This window comes from Cheilinus undulatus, linkage group 23 (assembly GCF_018320785.1).
Source record: "Cheilinus undulatus linkage group 23, ASM1832078v1, whole genome shotgun sequence".
Lineage (NCBI taxonomy): Eukaryota > Metazoa > Chordata > Actinopteri > Labriformes > Labridae > Cheilinus > Cheilinus undulatus.
The window spans coordinates 26,943,068-26,962,677 of NC_054887.1; the positions used below are offsets into that span (position 1 = coordinate 26,943,068).

Genomic DNA, 19,610 nt, shown 5'->3' on the forward strand with positions numbered 1-19,610 from the left:
TGACTTTGGTTTCCATGGTTATTCCCAGTCAGGCTGTTTCTTAAAGGGATAGTTCAACATTTTAGAGGAAAAACGCTGCAGAGAGTTGAACAAGAGGATAAAGCTGGGAGTTTCTTAGCTTAGCACTGAGACTAGAACTAGAGGGAAGAGCTTAGCCTGACAGCATCTTTAATGCTCTCTAATTTACACGTCTCATTTGATTAATCCTCACAAGTGAAAGAAACAGACAAAAGAAACAAACTGTGGTTTTAGGGGGAGGTTTGTGAAGTGAAGAGCTTTTGGATTAAACAAAAGAGATACGTGTTCATTAGTGAGCTTTAGAGAGAGCCAGGCTAACGATTCCCCACTGGTTCAAGTGTTTATGCTAAGCTAATCTCCTCCTGGCTGGAGCTTTAAACTTTAAAAGAACAGAGACAAGAGAGGAATTTAATCCTTTTCTTCTAGTTCAAGGAAAACAAACATTTTGGTTTCACTAAAAGAAACATTTTCACATGTTGTCTGCATGCAGATTGTTATGGTTTTACTTATTCTGAGATTTTAGTTTTAACTAGAGATGCCCCAATTCTTTAGGTGCTGATCATTTTTAGCTGATTTTATTTTAAAGTATGTGATGAGTAGATTGGAATTAATGCAGTAAATCCAGAGTTTAAGACACACTTTAAATAAGGGATGCACAATATTATTGGCAATTTTTGTCAATATTTAGGCTATAAAAATGCAGTAAATATTGGCAAGGAGTTTTAGGCGGAAAAGACCTGTCAGCTGTAGCCTTTGTCTTTATTCGTCATCATTTCTTACACTTTAAATTATGTGTAAAGCACTGAAATTTGTGAATTTTTCATATTTAAACTTTAAATTCGGTGAATAAAAAAAATGACATACAAGATAGGCGGCAAACCAAACCCATGCTCCCCTACTTTTCATATCTTTTTCCCTCCCCCCAAAAAATTGGCTGTGTCCTAGACACTGATGCGACCGATCTACGGGTGTAAAGCGCTCAGGCTTGTGCCGTCATTCTGCAAGTGTGTGCATCTGCCACTGTCTCACGCTGCACAAAACCCAACAAGTTTGAAAACTCGACACATTCATTGTGTACAGCAAGCAGCCGCTTCATTGTGCTGGAATACATAACAGACCAGATAAGCAGGATTTATCTTCATACTTTAACTACTTTTCTCCCTCATGTCATAACCCTGCATAGCCTATCCTTGTGGAGTGCTGGTTTGACTCGAAGCCTGTCTCACAACAGTCACAGCAGGATGGAGCTCATTTACTGTATTATAGCTAGTAGATGTGCAAACTCTGTTAGGCAAAAACAGATGGTACTTAAAAGCCTTACATTTGCACAGAAACTGCATGCTGTAGACTTTACCGTACCAAATCACAGTTACCTCGCTTGCCTTTGGGAGACGTCTGAATACTGTCTGCAGCTTGTATATCAAGGCTGATTGAATTGCCAGCCAGAAAGTCTTACACACAACCATGCTAAAAATCACAGATAGCCTAGCAGTTACGATGTATCCTATGATCATATTAGCATTAGCTGAGAAATGATTGGTACCCGCAGTTAAAATGTGATCAGGGCATCCCTAGATTTAACCCAAATACTACTGAAGTAGATGAAAACAGACCACAGTGTTAAGAGAGGAGTTGGCTTCACACAAAAAGAATTTTAAAAAGAGGATTTTAGCTTATAAATGGTGTAACCTAAAAACCTCATAGAATAGAAACCATCAAATCTACATGTGAAAATGTTTCCTCTAGTTTGAAATCTTAAGAAAACAAAGCAACTTCACGTACCACAAATAAAACTGAGTCCAATTGCAGCGTAGGAGATAAAACTCCTTAAAATAACATTGTATGCTTACCTCAATGATTATTAAAACACAAAAGTTCAGATAATAAGAAAAGAGGTACATGTATGCGTTAAAATCCTGCATTTTCAGTTCATGCATTATACTTTTGGCAGCTTCAATAAATATATATGTGGTCAAAAAGTCTATGGCTGTATTTATTTCTGAAACACTGATAAAGGCCTCACATGATACTTCAAAGCTTGGTTGGAGTTTTTTTTGGCACAGTTTGTCTCGATCAAATGGAGCCAGAGGTTTCTGTCTCTGCAGTGTCGACCTCCGGGGGGCAGACTGAGATCTCCTGGAAAAACTCATCGTCCTTCAGCATGCTCTGAAACAAAAACACAGAGTCGTGTTTGTTTTCTTAGATCATCAGTTTGAACTGAATTATGGGGGAACAGGTCAATGTCTCACCGTCAGGTTGTTGATTCCCTCAGAAAACGCTCCTATCTGTCTCACCGTGCCTTCAGAGTCTTCCATCTGCAGAGAGGGGCAGAGAAAGTCACTAACTTAATGAGTAAACGTCAATAACAAGGTAAAGTTTCCATAAAAGGAGTGCTCATGTACCTGCTCCAGGTGGTCTAGGTTCTCTTCATAAATCCGAACCCCTCTCTGGAAGCTGCTGCTCTTGGGCATTTCCACATTCATGGGGCAGACGTACTCCTCGCCATCATCGTGGCGTTTCTTTCTCAAAGAGCCGAAACCTCCGAATGACAGACGTCTGGGCTGTTAAAGGAAATGAGATTAGGAGCAGCTGGGTTCTTGTTTGAATGTAAATATTCAGCTTTCTGCATACCAGTCACACGGAAAGGTTTGTTTTCAATGCAGTAGACGGGTTTCAGTTACCTTGACCTTGGCAGTGGCAGTGAGGACGCTGTAGTCTGGGTTTTCCAGACAGTCCTGCTTGAGCCGCTGAGCCTCGGAGCCGATGAGCAGGTGGAAATGTGTGGCCAGGTGGCGTCTCAGCAGGGTTTTGTTGGGAGGAATGTTGAGCAGGAGGGCGAGCGCTTCCACATTGAATCGAGGCTCCAACACCTTCATTGCGAGCAGACATGAGAGAAAACATCACAGGGAGAGGTCAGACAGGGACATGGCCAAACACAGAAAATGATTTTTTTTTTATTCCAAATTCATAAATATTAGATGAGTTTTGTTGGAGAAAAGAACAGAAGCAAAGTGTGGATTTTAAGAGGACAACCTTTGTCAACTTTGTCATCCTAAATTCATTATTAGTGATGTAAATATTAAGGTATTTAGAGTGTAATGATATGAGTAAAGATTTTTAGAGAAGGGGCATTGTTTCTTGCCTCCCTGTGCCATCCAATTTTCTGCAGTAATAGCCTGTTCCCCCTAAATTTCATCAAATTCTGATGATTCTGTCTCACCATCAGCCCTCCATGAACTCCGCTGCCCCTCAGATTGGGAGCGTACTCTGCCAAATCCACCGAGCGGAGCCACTCCATCACTCTGTGGTTCGTCCACTGGGAGATCTCTGCTGGCGTGATGTTGTTCTGTTCAAAGAAGGGTGAATAAACTCAGATTTAAGAGGCAGAAACATAAAAAATAGAAGAGTTTGGATCACAGCTTCTCTGATACCTCATCAGAGGGTCGTCTCCTCAGACAGTTGGGTTCAAATGAGTTAATGCGGAGGACCTGAATGGCCCTCTTGATGCTGAGGTGATGGAGAACACTGCCCACCTTCAGAGACAGCAGGTCCTCCTAGAAATCAGCAGACAAGAGAGGAGTTATCACAAAATCTGCTGAATGATTCAGACAGAGTTAAAGATCACTCTTAGTAAAATGATGATTAAGAAGACGCCTGATGTAAAAGTTTCTTGTTGCTTTAAAGTTTAAAAAGCTTTCAGGGAGTCTGTGGTGACTCACCACGGTCATGTAGTGCAGCATGCGCCCATCAACTCGAGCCTCATCAAAGTGGCTTTTATACTGCGGGAGGCCGATGTCATCCAGCCACCCTGGATTAAAACAGAGTGTTAAATCTTCAAATATGAGTCATACCAAAGTTTATTATATTAAGATACCAAAACACTCACTGGTCACCCAGTTGTGGTCCAGTCTGCCCTTTAGGTCGTCCTCGTCTGACCCAAGCGCCTGCAGAGCCAGCTGCAGCTTCTTCCTGTGGAGTGGCTGCTTCATGCCCAGCTCCTGGAGAAACAACAGAGAAACATGCCTAAACAAAAACTATCAGTGGTGGAGGAGAGTAGAAATACTTAAAAGAGAAATACTGACATGTAGAAAAGCAGCTGTTATATTTAAAAGTACAAAAATAATAGCATCAAATATATTTTGAGAGCCAAAAGTGAGAATTGTCATTAAACGGCTTACAATAATAATAAAATATATCCCTGCAAACATAGCGGTACAAAATAAGTCCACCACTGCTCCTTAAGTTTCATTTCAGTTTTAAAAAATTCACAGAAAAACTGCACATTGTGCTTTAAAACATCTACCTTTTTCTGCTCACATTATTTCCTTCTCATTCAACAAGTTCTTTTTTCCTTGCTAAGTTCACGCCATAATCTTAGTTCTATCTGAAGCTCATAGTTTCTTTCAAAATAAAAGCAGGTTTGTATCCAAAAGGGAAATCAATTACCCTTAATTTAAGACACTACAAAGACCCAAAATGAAGCAGAAACAGTTTTAAATGAAGGAAATTCAAAGTGCTGACAAAAAAGTGATCAATCATTATCAACTACAGAAAATCTGTAATTAACTGTCAGCTAAAAACTTCACAGCCCCAATATACTGAAATATTTGGTTGTAAAGTCTGCACTCTTAAATTGAAAGAATATAAATATATTAAACAGTGTTGTACAAATATATGATAAAATACTGAAGAAGCATCCTGTAGCCCCCACCCTCACCTTCTCCAGATCGTGCTGTGACGCCTGCAGCAGCGTTTGTCCTGATTTGATCCAGTTCTGACCCTGGGCCACATACAGCCCGAGGCCCTGCTCATGCAGCCACCCGCAGACGTCATCTCTACTCCAGCGTGAGAAGGGAACATCGACAGCGCTGGCAGAGACAGAGGAGGAATATTAATCAGTACATGTACAAAACATAAGGGTCAAGACATTTTAGAAGGAAAAAAAGCGAAAAATATTCAACATGTACTTGTGTTTTGGTTCCCGTGACCAGCCGAGTCGTGGTCCAGCTGTGGCTCTGACTCCACCCCTCCTGAACTCCATTTCTGCATCATCAAGGTTGAAGGAGGTAGAGTGACTTCTTTTTAGTCTACGAGAGAATCAAGGTTTTAATAGCTGGAGATACTGATTTTTATTTTGCAGAAAGGTTTCCATTTTTTGGTACAGTTTTTAGTTTTAGTTTTTTTTCAGTAATATGGGAAACTTGTTTAGGTTCAGACCCCAAGAGGGCAGAAAAAGTAAACATCATACAGTTTTAAAATTACATTTAAAGAGGCCACTATTTACTCCTCCAGGTCAGGTCAGGTCAGCTCAGGTATGGGAGCATATGCCAGTTTGACACTTCGCCATATAAATCTTGGTCCTGTACTGCTCTGGCCTCTTGATGGACCAGTTCATTGGGTCCTGTGCACCCAGTATGCACCCAGGAAAGCGTGCCAGGTAAAAGTGAAAGCTGCAAATGGTCTTGCCAACAATACTCAGAGAGGCGACAAAGAGAAGTTGTCATAAAGGAGTCTGGAAATCAGATGACGAGGAAATCCCCACACAGCAAGTGTCAATCAGGTAGGTTGCATGTTGCTGATGGTGCAGAGGTGTTGTCGACTTGATCTCAACTATTTCTGCTCAACTTGAGTTAGTCTTTCAGGGTTGGTGCCTCGAACATGACTTAACTCCTTTTTTTTTTTTTTTAAATTCAAATTTGATGTTTGAAGACAACCCAAGACCAAAATAATCCTTGTGTAAAGTCAAATCAGACCATTTTACACCCCCAGGCTTGGGTTTACAAGTCAGTCAGCATGCTGCTGTCAAAAACTAAAGCTGAGGATAATTTATTCCTATTTCTGTTTTATCCAAGTTAGTTTGCAAGCATGCAATGGGCTTCTAGCTCCTGTTTTATTCGTAAAGACTAGTTTTAAGTTTAGTTTCAGTTAACTAAAATATTTTGACATTTAAGTTTTTTTTTTTAGTTTTTAAGTTTTAGGTGACTAAAATAACCTTGAATAGTAGCGCATCATAAAGTATTAAAACAGTCACCTAAAATAGCCTTGATGATATCTGATAAAGCCTTAAAGTTACCTGCCAAAGAACTTCCTGAATCCTTTTGGCTTCTTTTTTGTTTCTGGTGAGGATGGCTGTGGAGCATCATGGGATTTTTTTGTAGGAACACCAGCCAAGTCCAGGTGCTCAGTGCCTTTATGTTCGATCTCAGCTGTAAAATCACATTTAAAGACTTTAATATGATGATAAATATACTTCTACAAGGCTGAACGATCCAGATGGATGCCCTCTTAAAGGACTGATAGCTGTAAAGAGACCTAAAGAAGCACTACTACAACCCAGTGTTAATAAGAAAATTAATATGCTGCCACCCATGCAAAATACAGGATAACTTCTACCACAAATCCTGCAGAATTTCTCATTTAAAAACAAAATGAGAAGCTACAACTAATAAATCGGCTAGGTTGCAGATGGTTTAAAGCTGTGGATAAGGGACAACTGGACGTCACTTCAGGAAAAGATAAAGACTTCAGAAAAACATGTTTTCCTCATGATTTAGAGCAGTGATTCCAGCCTTTCTTACATCATATAAACCTTCCTTTATTCAAATTAATTATCCTTAACATGCGCACTGTACGGAAAAAGTTTGCATATCACTGCTCAAGAGGAAATTAGAGTTATGAGAACAGTATGACAGTTTGTGATCATTTCACCTACAGGACGTGAAATGTTCACATTTCAGTGTCAGTACTGTCTCAATTCACGTCCAGCTGTTTAATCCAGAGCAGCCATACTGCAGGCCAACACTTCCTCTTTGCTCTACTGTACCTAACACTGGTGCGCTGGCACTCCGGCTGCGGTCTTCACAATTTACAGAGCAGTGAAAGAAACATGAGGATCATTGACAAACATTACAAACATCTAAATATGGTGAAAAATGTGGAAACTTCCAGGCCAGAGTGGCAGTTAGGAGCTCAGTCTCACCAAGGTTCGGAGAGCTGGCCGTCTGCTTGCCTCCTCGCAGTTTGAAGAAGCCGCGGCCGAAAGAGGAACGAGTTTTCTTGGTACCAAAACTATCATCACTTGATTTGTTCTGGGGAGAGAAAGTGGCTGCTGTTTTACTTTTGGCCTAAAGGTGAAAAAAGAAAAGCAGAAAAGTTAGGGAATGGCAGAATAAAGACAAGATCACATCTAAAAATCAACGTGTAGTTGCATCATTTAAACACAAGATGTCAGAAGAGGACTATCTGCAGGGCAAAGTTTAGGTCCTGTGATCAATCCTGTGACTACAGGAGTAAGTAGGAGTAATTCACTCAGAATCTCAAAGGAGACAGTCACATCCAAAGGCCAGGATTAAAGATCATTAATTCTTTTAAAACATTACAAACAATGTTAACTATCTTATATGTTACATAAGCCATATCCCAGAGAAGCAGCATGTTCTTACCTGTTCTGAGCTGCTGGTTTTAGCTGTACTGCTAAGCTGTGGGACATCTGCAGAACTGATTAGAGAGAAATTACGGTGTTAAACCTTTAAAAGAGCCCTACAATATCCTGACCATTAACACCACAGAAATACTTCTTCTCTGCAGAATTACAACACATTCAAGGGAAGATAACTTGTGTAGAATCGGCTAAAGTTCACTGAGAAGAGGTCTGGCTTTCCAAGGAGAAGTTAAAAGATGCCATGATGTCTCTCATGCAGAGAACAAAAACCTCCTTTATTTTGCATTATTAAACTACAGCCAAAGGATCGGCTTCAGGTTAGACTATTTAGTCTGCTGACAGTAGTTCAAAACTGAACTGTTAAAATCAATTTCAGAAGATCTGCTTAAGGCTCATTTTGCTCTCACTTCGATATGCATACAGATACAAATGGAGGTATGTGGCTGTGCTAATTTTTTCTGCATTTTTGCATAGATTTTGACAGCTTAAAATTATTGACAAAATGTTGCAATATTTGCAGAATCACAGGGGCGATGTTGATCAGTGCAGCTGACATTTCAAGTCAGCAACACAGCTGAGAAAATTACTTTGGAAAACGGCAGCACTATTAAAGGAGATTTTGGCCAAGCTGGTTAGAAACTATGAACATCAGTCATTTTTTAAATGAAAGTAGTGTGTAAAAAAATCCTTAAAATGTAAGTTTGCAAATGACAGGGGTAATACAGGGGTCTGCTCTGTGTAGATATTCTCATGAGGTACAGCTGCAATGACTTTAATCAATCCCTACATAGTGTCATTTCTGGGTTCCCATTGCTTGTGACCCATATCCTCCTCAGCGTATGAAATTGCCATCCTGACCTGGGTAATTCTCATGGGTGCATATGCATCAGCTCCATTCTTCACAATGAGAGGTAAATGTGACTTTAAATCAGTGACTTTTTTCCCTGACATTACCTGTACATCTCCTTTACAATCATACTATCAACATTTTTAACTACTGGACAACTTTTTCGCATACTCTTGTCATTAATCAAAAATACTTTTTATATCTGCTTGGTTGTAGGCTTATTTTGTATGCTTAACATACTGGAAATTAAATCAAAATAAATGCAACTAAAACAGGGCCACGTGTTAAGTCTGTGAATGATCAAATTAAGCATGCCCCCCTTAGTGCCACAGACTGTTCAAAGTGTTTTCTGCTTCATGCCCATCTTACAGTAATTCACTTATTAAAATAACATCATGCTTTTTAAGCCTTTACGGTTGTGTTGTTCTTATGTTGGAGCTGGAACAGAGCTATCAGTGTACGTGCATGGCTGTGCACATCATCTTGTTCTTTACCCGCCTCTAGGGACAGCAGGGGTCCTCTGTCTCTAGAACTGCTATTTTTGGGGTTGAATTTTGCAAATTCTTTTTTTCCATTTCCAACCCAACATAAAAAAGTACTTTATATTGATTAAAAATGTGCCGTAACAGCCATAAAGGGAGCATAAATGAGCCTTTAGAGTTTATACACACTCATAACTGGAGTTGCATTGCACTGATTTTGCATCGTCATAACTTTATAGGAATGCACTTGCATGGTGTAATCAATATTTCTGACCCTCTGTAAAGTTAAGTTTCATCTAGTATTCACGAATATTTTCCATCTGAGTTATTCATGATGGTCTATAGTGTCTAGTAACCTACGACATTGGTTCCCAACCTGGGGTCCGGGACCCCCCCGGGGGGGCGCTAAAGATCTTGGGGGGGTGAGGCTTTGTCTGCTCTGGGGCTGCCAAAATAATATTGTTATTAAGTAGCTTGTACAAAGCTCTTATGATAGGAAAAGCATGCACAGGCCTTTTTAAGGGTTTTATCAGTGACATAATTAAATTCTATGTTGATTTTTCAAAAGCAGTACGTCACTTTATTATCTCTCTTGGGTCCTGGGGGGGGGCTCTGCTTTTCTTAGGTACATGTAGGAGGAGCTCCAAGGAAAAATGGTTGGGAAACATTGACCTAAGACGTCTAATCAGTCAGAATGATGTGGGTATGATCAGCACAAAACCTTAAGTAAAAGCTTAAAAAAGATGAACAAAACCTTGAACTGCTTAAGTGTTATTAGTTATTATATTTGATATTTGGAGACCTGGGTCAAAGTGTACAAAGACATTCAGCAGGATTTAAGCAGTCAGACTGTATCAAACCTAAAATTGATGGTTACAGAGAAAAAAAACACTATAATTTTAGAACAAATGTTACCAACCCCAAAGGGAGCACCAAAGATCTTGTTATTGTCAAAAATAGATTTGCATATGTTCTTTAAAATCATTACTAGGGACAAAATAAAAGTTGGTGTATTATATTAGGTCCACCCTAAAAGATTAAAATAGATAAAGAGGATCTGTTAATTTCAGGGGGTACAAATTTTGTAGAAAAAACTCAACTTTTGAGATTATGAATCTCAAAATGTAATCTTTTAGTCTACGAGGATTTTTGCTCCCTCTAGGAAAAATACATTACATTAAATCCCCTCTTATTTGATAATCCTTTAAATCTATACCTAGATCAGGCTGATCAAACCCAGTTTTTCTTTGAAATTCCTGGATAAAAGTGGCCTGGTTATAAAATCCTTGGTAGAAAAAAGTGGATTACCAAACGTGAATTATTTTCATCCTGAAAAAAAACCTAAACCTTTTCAACAACAAAGCTTCCAACTACTGACCAAATCATAATGAGTCTCTAAATCTCACATTTGTGTAAGAATGGGATGTTGAAGTCTTAAGTTATGCAATAGATGCTTTCAGAAATGTCAGAACAAACTTTAGAAGGGACTGAAATAACAGTTTGAGCTCATTCACATATGGTTCTGATATGTCAGTGTATTTATTTCCACCCATGGGATGGAATTAAGCTTAAACAAATGGGTTATAACAACATGAAGGAAAAATAATTAGATCTACTTTATACCTTTGGGCTGCCTGCTGCTGTCGTTCTCTGTCCAGCTCATTCATTTCAGAGAGAACTGCTATACAAGGGATCGACTGAGACAACAGCCAGAGAAACAGAGAAAAACATGATTAACAGGACATATTTTCTTAACTTCAGAATATTTATACAGCTAAAATCTTTAATAACCCCAACAGAAGCTCTGAATTCCAGTGAGAAAGGATCTCAGAGTGGGAGGCCAAAATTGAGCTTTTCTAAGAGGAAGTGTGGTCTGGGGTTCATCCTGTGTTGTGAATTGTTTTGACAGACGTTGTGTTTACCTCGCCTGAGCTCCTTCCTGCCTCCCCCACCAGCGCCACAGTGACCTGATCCACCTCCATGGATACAGGAAGAGAGGGATCATCAGGGATATCGTCATAGTCATCTTCCTTTAACTTCTCTGGGAGAGGAAAGTCACGACAGTTCAGGGAAGTAGAGCCGTGTAAACCCATAAAAATCAATTTATCTTTTAACTTCATGAAGTTTATCTAACTTTCTCTGCTCTCTCTGCCTGAAATACATTATAAGAACAAATCAAGGGGAAAAGGGCAAATAATGAATATATAATGTTATTTTCCTATCTTCATTTGAATTTTTTTTAATTATTCAAGGTATTCAAACAATATATGAATATTTTCAACAGGTAAAGTAGTAGTAACAATCCTTTATAGTGTCATGTGTTTGCTTTGGATCTAAATTCTGACCATCTGACAAATGTTAAATGGTGAATGGACTAAAGCTTGTATAGAGCTTCTCTCACACTCTAGTAGTGAAGTCTGTAATGTAAAGTAGCCACCAGTATTAACTAACCCCATATAAACACATCCATACACATTCACATGACCCAGTGGGATCAATTTAGGGTTAATTTGGGGAGCTGACCCAGGCCTTCTGATTTTTTAAATTATTTTTTAATTGCGTTTTATTGCCTTCTATGCCTTAAGCCGGTGCAGCACTTTGGTCAACTGGGGTTGTTTTAAACGTGTTATATAAACAAATGTTTGATTTCACTTGACTTAACAACCTTCAGCATCAGCTGTTGAAACCGTTCAAATTTCCAGACAGTGCTGCTCTCTTCAGCATCATTTCTCCCTCACTGGTCTATCAAAAAATTAGTGTGGTTGCACTTCTAATATTCATCTTTGTGAACAGCAATGGCATTGGAAAAAGTGATCTGACTCCTCCTTTTAAGGTGTAAATTTTAGGTCTTAAGCTTCTGCAAATGCCGGGACATGATATTTGTACTTTGTCCATGTTCTGTAATTTTTCTCATCAAATAAAGGAAAATATAAGGTGCACAGAGCTATTTAGAAACACTTTATGGATATTATAGAAAGGAGCAGAAGTTAACTTCAAAACTTGGCACAAATAAATGCCTGTAAGCAGCATTTTGAAACAGAGGTTGTGGATCCTACCACAGCTGTAGACACAGGGTCTGATTGTTATATTTTAGATTTTTGCTCTAATACGTGATGACTTATCTGTTTGTTGCTGTGTTTAATCAAGTCTTCGTGTACAAGCTGCTCCACACAAAATCCCCCAAGAAGGGAGTTGTTGAAATAGATTAGATTAGAAGTAAATTGAATTAATGTTGAAAAACACAAGATAAATGATGTGACATATTGATGAGTGTGATGTGTCATCGCAGTCTGACCTTTGACCAGCTCCTGCACGTTTTTGCTCTTTGTAAGCGACTCTTCAAGCTCCTTTATCCTTCGTTCCTGTAGATAAAAAAAGAGTTTCATGTTCCAGTGAAATCATAGTGTCTGCTCAAGTGATTGTAATCATCAGGGTGCCAAATCACAACGTACCTTCTCATCATTGGCTGATGCCAGGGACTCTAAAACCATCTTCATCTTTAACACTTCTGTATCTGAATGAAACAAATAAACAGTTTAACTATGAGCTTCAACTTCAACTCCCTCTGGCTCTGAAACCAGAAATAATGAAGCCACTGAGGCTCAGTGTTTTGGTCAGCAGGGCTTCTGCTTTGGCACACTGCTGCAATGAACTCTTGATTCAATTAACACCAGAGACTATTAAAATGAGGGACTTTCTGAGAGCTTTATGAGGAGCGATACACTATCAAACATGTGCCAACTGCTCGGTAATCTAATCAAAAGCATGTTTATCTCCCAGCAAAACCTTGTGTGAACTCTGGAGTGTGTTTTAGAGAGGAAGGCTAATCATTTTACTGTGGTGGAACTGCAGATTGGGGTTTGGAGCAATTACATTGATTAAAATCCAAAATTAAGTCTTCCAATAAAATCTTAATCCCTTTGGTTCAAGATTCAAACAGCTTCAAAGGTGTGATGAACAAATATTTTACATTACAAACATACCAAATGATTATACGTCTGTGGAAATACTCAGTGATCTGATGACACTAATGAATGTATAGCTTTTTACAGCTCCCTGTTTTGGTTTAACTTCATCATTTTGTTCAGTTTAATCTTTTTCATCAATACTCAAAATTTTCAGCTACTTTCAACCTGTAGTAATCAAGAGGAAGTCTCTTTGCGACCAACCTTTTCAGCAGTAACCAGCAGATAAATAAAGTCAAAGACAAACAAGTGGAAATGGCAAAGAATGGAGCTACTTAAGAGACAGCTATTTTTTCTTGAAGGCAGGTAGAGGCCAAAAACTGAGCTAAAAAATGGTTAATTGCATTTATATTTATCAAATGGACAGCAGAGGTTCTCTGAAATGATTTTAAAATTTTTTTAAATAATAATTTTGGGGCATTTTGTGAGATAGGATAGCCGGCAGAGCCAGAAACAGAGATGAGAGAGTGGGGGATGGCACGCAGTGAAAGAGCCACAGGCCAGACTTGAACCATGACCACCTGAGTACATGGGGCATGACCTAACCACTAGGCCATCCAGCACCACTTTTAAGAATGTTTGAGATGTCATTACGCAGTTGTTAGCTTTAAAGGGGGCATATATTATTCAAAAATAACTTTTTTAGGCTTTTCTAACAAAATATGTGCCGCTGGACTGTCCACAATCCCCTCAAATACCAGAAAAATCCATTCCCTTCCACCCTCTCTTTCTCCACCTTTCAGAAATGTGTGCTGAAACAAGCTATTCTCAGATTTTCTCCTCATGACCTCATTAGGGGGGTTAGCTCTGCCCCAGATTCGGTTGGCCCTCTCTGCCTTGAAAAAAGCTCCAACTCCTCTCATCATCCTCCTCACAACTGCCAGCTGAGATGCTGGATAGCTCATTGGGTTACCCTGCTGACTTTGATCTGGGAGACGGATGATTCAAACCCCAGCCAGATCCTTAACTTTGGATAAAAGTGTCTGTAACATTGTAACATAATTCGTGCCACATCCATTTCCCTGAGAGGGGTGCGGTTAGGGGCGGAGTCATACAGCTCATTAACATTTAAAGCCACAGACACCAGCGGCTCGTTCTGGGCAGGGCTGAAACAGAGGGCTCTTTAGACATGCAAAAATCCAATACTAGAGTGTTTTTCAGCAACAAACTTTTCAGGCATGTTTTGGGGACCTCTGAGAACAATGTAAACTTGTCTTAAAAGGGTAAGATATGTCCCCTTTAAAGTACTAAAACTAAGAGTTATCAGCCTATTTTGCAGCTTTCAAATGCTAAAAAAAGATTGATGTTGCTTTAATGAAGAAAATTAGAGATTTTGATGTACAGTAACTCACAATCTAACATGGATGCACTTGCATTGCTTTCGCAAAAAAAGGATTAAGTCTGAACAAATAATGGGCTAGATGATTTAACTAGGCGATCTTAGCGTAAAAAAAAAATCATTAATCGGCCAAAAGTTGGCTGGTAGACGCCGATATAAAACTTGTATTTTCACTGATAAAGTGCAGAAAATATGGATTGCTTTCCCTCAGAAATGATGTCTGTATTCTATTATTTATCCACTAGAGGGTGCACTGACTCCTTTCATGTCACAAGCTCCTTATTTACCTCCTTACGGCAAAATGAACTAGAGCACAGAGCAGCTTGTTCAAGAGAACAGTTTGCCTAAAAGGTGAGTTTATAACTAGTTTGTGAAATAAACAATTACTCTATAAGTTTCCTGTTTCAATGCAACACACTTGCCAGTGAGTTATGAAGTGCCTCGTTGTGCTTATCTGTTTATGTTAGCAAGCTAAAGTTGGATGACCTAGCTTAACATAGCATAGCTAAAAACTTTAGCCGAGTAAGTAATAACAAAATGAACATAATGGTGCAACATCTCACAGTAATATTATGTTCTATCGGAAAGCTGTATGCTGCCAGGTAAGACCAGGGAAAATTAGAGTAAACAAACTGTTTGCATAGTTTTGATACAGTGTAAACCCTAGGGCCATCATTGTATAAAAGATGCTTTGTGCCTCTGGGAACAAAGGTTAGTTTTTCTTTAGCTACAGTGATGCCAGAGGTTAGTTTTGAACGACTGCATGTCCGCATTATAACGGCTGTCATTTCTCTTTACGCCAGAGTAGCACCATTCATCTGATGAGTCTCAAATCAACAGCAGACCTTATGTATGTTATATAACAGCCTACTTACACTCACTTCAGTGGTATAAAGCCAGAAAAGAAACTACTGTAAATGTGATTTAAACACAGTTTAGGTGAATGTTGTTTGCCGAAACATCATGACAAGTTGACTTTTGTCAGGTCTCTCTTTCAGAGAAGAAAACTTTTCTATTGCATGTTTCTGAACAGAGTTTGGCTCAATTCTTTCAAAAGCATTTCAGCTAGAGGGGGGATCTAAGTGCTGACTGGCTTTCTACACGTCAAACAGATCTGAGGTTCCAGCTTCAATCTTTGATTTAAACGGATTGTTAGCTGCTCTTTTATGAAGACGTTTGTTTACAGAGACAAATAAATTAGAAGAAAACCATCGATTGGGCGGACAAAGTTCTGCCTGTTTATTGCTGTCAACGCAGAACATTTTATAAAGCAAATCCTGCTAATATGTTGTTGGTCAATACAACAAACAGAAACCAGAGCACTTAACTAAGAGGAAATCACAACCCCTGTGTTTGGTAAATCGAGAATAATCACTTTAATGTTATACATTACAAATACCCAGATTGTACGCGTTAGTTTGATTTGAAAGAGTCAGAAATATTAGTCTGATATGATGAACGGTCAGATCTTCTGGACAGTTTTGCATGCATTTAAACATTTAAGTGTAAAGTCAGGCTGTACAGGCATATGACTAACTCAGACTGTTAAGTCATTTGAGTGGAAAATTTCCCAGAATGCAATACTGGGCTTCTTTTTGTCTGGGTAATTCTCCAAACATCTATCCCAAACTAGTAAGTGGTGAAAAACAGCCAAAATTAAACTCTCCCCCTTAGCTACATGTAGTTTCTATCAGCTTTCTTTCCATTTTTAAGCCCACTTGAGAAAAACTCCAAATCTTTCAGATCAGGTCATTTTGAAATCATATTTTCTTTTTGTCCCAGACATGGGAGTAAGTTTTAATATTTCACTGCACAGTCAGTAAAGTAAGCTTGATGATAAAATAAATACCTTTATCTGTTGATACTGTACAGAGCATGTTGCCGGGCAGACTTGAATAAGAGACTCCCCTTTAAAATAAATTGCATTCCTATACTAAAGAGGGGATAAGATAAGGTCAGCAGATGTGGAGGGAGTAAAAGTCAGACGTGTTTGGTATGGAGCAGACACAAAGATTGATAAGGAGTTAACTTAAAAAAGGCCTCGGATCACCTCATTAGAGTTTAGACTGTAAATAACAGGCATTAATCCAGATGAAATCTAGATACCAATTATTTGTTCAGAAGGGTAGCTGTAGGGGGATCTGATGTTGTTGGAATGTGAAATGTCTGTTTGTCTAATCCTCATAAACCCTTCTGTAATATTAGATTTGGACTCTGAGAAACAAGAGGCTCTCAGGCAGTTATTAAAGCAGCTCCCACCTCTCTCTCCTTCCTCTGCTGTGCTGTGGCTCTCTGTCCTCAGTCTGCTCTCATCCTTTAGTCTCCTCAGCTCTGCCTCTCGCTCCTCCAGCTGCCTCTGCAGGAGCTGCAGCTCCTCCTGAAATTAAAAAGGATAGAGAGCCATTGCCACTTCACTTTCTTTGAAGTCAGACTTAGAAAGATAGACTAAATCCATCCATAAATCAAGGTTTTGAGTTCTAAGGTTCCTTTTATATTTGTTTGTTTAAAGCTCAGAAAGGCATGACGCTAATGCCTAACAACATTTTTGCCCAATTTTCAGTGAACTCATGTTTTTGTGTTCTCAAGCTAAAAGTTATTCTTTCCATCACAAAGATGTTATGTACCAGGTCAATCCATTCATTTACACTGGTATCTCCCTTTTCAACCATTTTCTGGTTACGCTTTTTTTTACATGCCACCAATAGTATTCTTAACAGATACTTATCCTTCTTCCTCCATTCAAGTTCCCTTAGGTTTGCCAAATACAACATACTAAAACTCATAGGAATTTTTGTTATAAAGACAGTCTCTAATATCTTATGAATTTTTAACCAAAATGGGACCACAGCAGGGCAACTCCAAAATATGTGGAAATAGTTTGCTTCTTTGTTTCCACAACATCTCCAACAATCTGTTTGATTAGAATAGGTTTTCTGCTGTATAGGGGTACAGAAATGCCACATTACATTTTTCCAAGAAAATTCTCTCCAAGATGGAGAGCTGGTTGTTTTCCAGTGTTGTTTGAATATTTCTTCTTGTTCTTGTGAGATTATCATGTTGCCCTGTTTCCCATCTTGATTTAACAGCAAGTGTATTTTCTTTATTGAGAGACTGAAGACTCATATATAATTTTGAGATAATTTTTTTATAGGGGGTATCTTCATATGCTTTTATGACTACTTTAAGCAATTCATTTTCTGCACTGATATTTTGAATAATTTTTTTCCTCATATAATCTCTAATTTGTAAGTATCTATAAAAGTCTTGGTTTTGTAGACCAAAGTCTTCTTTTAGATCTTGAAAACTCCTAATTATACCTTGACTTAAAAGAGAAAGATATGTATTGAGTCCTGCAGATGTCCAGTCTTTAAACCTATTGTCATGTTTGTTCGGTATAAATTCTGGGTCGAATTTATAATTCTACCGTAAACAGATGAGAGGGACTCCAGACAACTGAATTTCCCTGCGGGGATAAATAAAGTTGTTGTATTGTATTGTATTGTATTGTATTTGATGCATTGTACCAGAGCTTAAGCTAATTTACATCTGCAGTCCTTTGGCAGGTCACAACTAAAACATGAGTTATAAAACATCATAAAGAAATCGAAATAAAACATTAGCTCAAAGCTGCAGAGCTGTAGATCTCCCACACAGACATACACTCACATTCACACAAACACATTCACACAGTCATATTTGAAATTAAATCATTTTTTATTGTAAGTTTGTGGAGTTTTAGGCAGGAATATCAGCTGAACTTTTTGTTCATACCCATTACTTAGGATTTAAAGGGTGTTTTAAGAGCTGAAATTTGTAAATTTGACATCACTAAGCTTTAAAGAGTATTTTTTAGGGTCTGAAATGTAAGGTCTGAAATACTAGTATCAATATCTTTACTGATTAAAATGAATTTTTAAACCTCAGCATGCTGGATATCGGCAAAAATCCAACATTGTGCATTTCTATTTCAACCATTTTTTAGGGATGCATGATTTTGGATTGCTGTCAATATCATATACGCTGATATGTACAAATTCAGTTTAGTCAATACCGATATAAATGCTGTTCAGACCTAAAATTTTGGTCCTTAAAACACACTTTAAACTTCAAGGATGAAGAAAGAAAAACTACAGTACTGAGAACACACTTTAAAAGTTTTCAGCATAAAAATTAACAAAGAAAATACTTCAGCTGACGTAGGTGTGTTGGTCTAGCCTAAAACTCCACAAATTTATTTGCACGAATGTGCGGCCGATATTCACAGCTGAATATCTCACAGCTGGTTGTAAACTATCTGCAGAAATGTTCCTATCTGCTGATACTGATATGCTGATAATATTGTGCACCTCTAGTTTAAACTCTCCTTATGTCTTTAGTCTTCCATAATAAAAAAAAAAGTTTAAAAATTAGAAAATTTCTAAGCGTGTGGCCAGCAGAAGGCTGTAAATTTCAATCTAAGGAAGCAATTAAAAGTTTAAAACACAGCACAATGAAAGTCTCATATAAGAACTAGAATTATGTGCAAAATTACCACCACAACTTCTCCTTTAATAAATAAGAATTAGTCATTATGTCAAACACTGCTTTGGTTAGTAAATGTAAACCTATGCTCTTAATAGCTTTTTTCAAACTGTCCCCTGAAAATTTCAAGGAAACTTCAGGACACCTTGCACCTAAATCTTCCTGCTTGCACATGTCCCTGATAGCAGAAAATCTGACCAGTCTTGGGAGGCAAGAGATGATGTAAAAAGGACACTGAGGAAAGCAGATGAAGCAAAAGAGTTGGAGGCTGTAATAACAATCTTTGCCTTTATATCAGCATTAGATGTAATGAAATATTCAAAGTATCACCAGCGCAGCAAAGAGGAATGTACTGTTGAGCAGTAAAGAGAATGAAGCAGATTCATTAAAAGCACGGAGATAGCGCTGTCTGCAGGACATAAAGGTCATATCCCCTTCCAATTCATTTGCCATAATTTTTCCCAGTTTCTGGTCATTTTCACACATTGGCTCACCCTAACTTCTTGAAGGAATTTTGCTAGGATGCTGGCAGGAACAAATCTGAATACATTTGGGCTTAAACCTTGACTGTTTGCATGCTTATATGGAGCTCAGCCTGAAATTTCCAAGACATTTTCAAGAGTTTTGTGCACAAGTTAAAAAAGACACACTGTGCGTCTTGTGTGATGATTAAGTGCTTTCAAGTTTCACTCAACTGTGAAAACAAATTAAAAAAAACAGCCACAATACTTCTTAACAAAAGCTGCTAGTAGATATTGATGTTGTGAGAGCTTTCTTGACCCATGGATACTCAAGACATGTAGCTCTCAAATGGAAAAAAAAAACATTAAACAAAAAAATGTGTCTAACAGCAGCTTTTAGTGACCTAAACAAACAAAAGTCAGGAGTTTTCAAAAATGCTGTTTTAGTCTACAGGTGTCAAAACAAGCCAAAGCTAAAAGGGATCCGAACCAGGTTACAAATCTTGAAAACGATGCAGGTGGAAGCACTTACAGCA

General features: G+C 38.4%; 1 protein-coding gene across 1 annotated transcript in view; it reads right to left on the reverse strand.

Moving 5' to 3' along the window:
* Positions 1-1,992: 1,992 nt before the first annotated feature.
* ppfibp1a (PPFIA binding protein 1a) overlaps positions 1,993-19,610 on the reverse strand; it is a 40,000-nt gene continuing 22,382 nt past the window's right edge. The window contains exons 8-25 of the mRNA XM_041781325.1: positions 16,352-16,469; positions 12,241-12,302; positions 12,084-12,150; positions 10,711-10,829; positions 10,412-10,485; positions 7,461-7,515; positions 6,998-7,142; positions 6,092-6,224; positions 4,986-5,105; positions 4,736-4,886; positions 3,905-4,016; positions 3,738-3,826; positions 3,450-3,572; positions 3,239-3,364; positions 2,700-2,888; positions 2,421-2,579; positions 2,268-2,333; positions 1,993-2,184 (exon numbers count right to left, since the gene is read on the reverse strand). Of these exons, the coding sequence (XP_041637259.1) occupies positions 2,092-2,184; positions 2,268-2,333; positions 2,421-2,579; positions 2,700-2,888; positions 3,239-3,364; positions 3,450-3,572; positions 3,738-3,826; positions 3,905-4,016; positions 4,736-4,886; positions 4,986-5,105; positions 6,092-6,224; positions 6,998-7,142; positions 7,461-7,515; positions 10,412-10,485; positions 10,711-10,829; positions 12,084-12,150; positions 12,241-12,302; positions 16,352-16,469 (2,001 nt within the window). The 3' untranslated portion in view covers positions 1,993-2,091. The remainder of the gene's footprint in view (positions 2,185-2,267; positions 2,334-2,420; positions 2,580-2,699; positions 2,889-3,238; positions 3,365-3,449; positions 3,573-3,737; positions 3,827-3,904; positions 4,017-4,735; positions 4,887-4,985; positions 5,106-6,091; positions 6,225-6,997; positions 7,143-7,460; positions 7,516-10,411; positions 10,486-10,710; positions 10,830-12,083; positions 12,151-12,240; positions 12,303-16,351; positions 16,470-19,610) is intronic.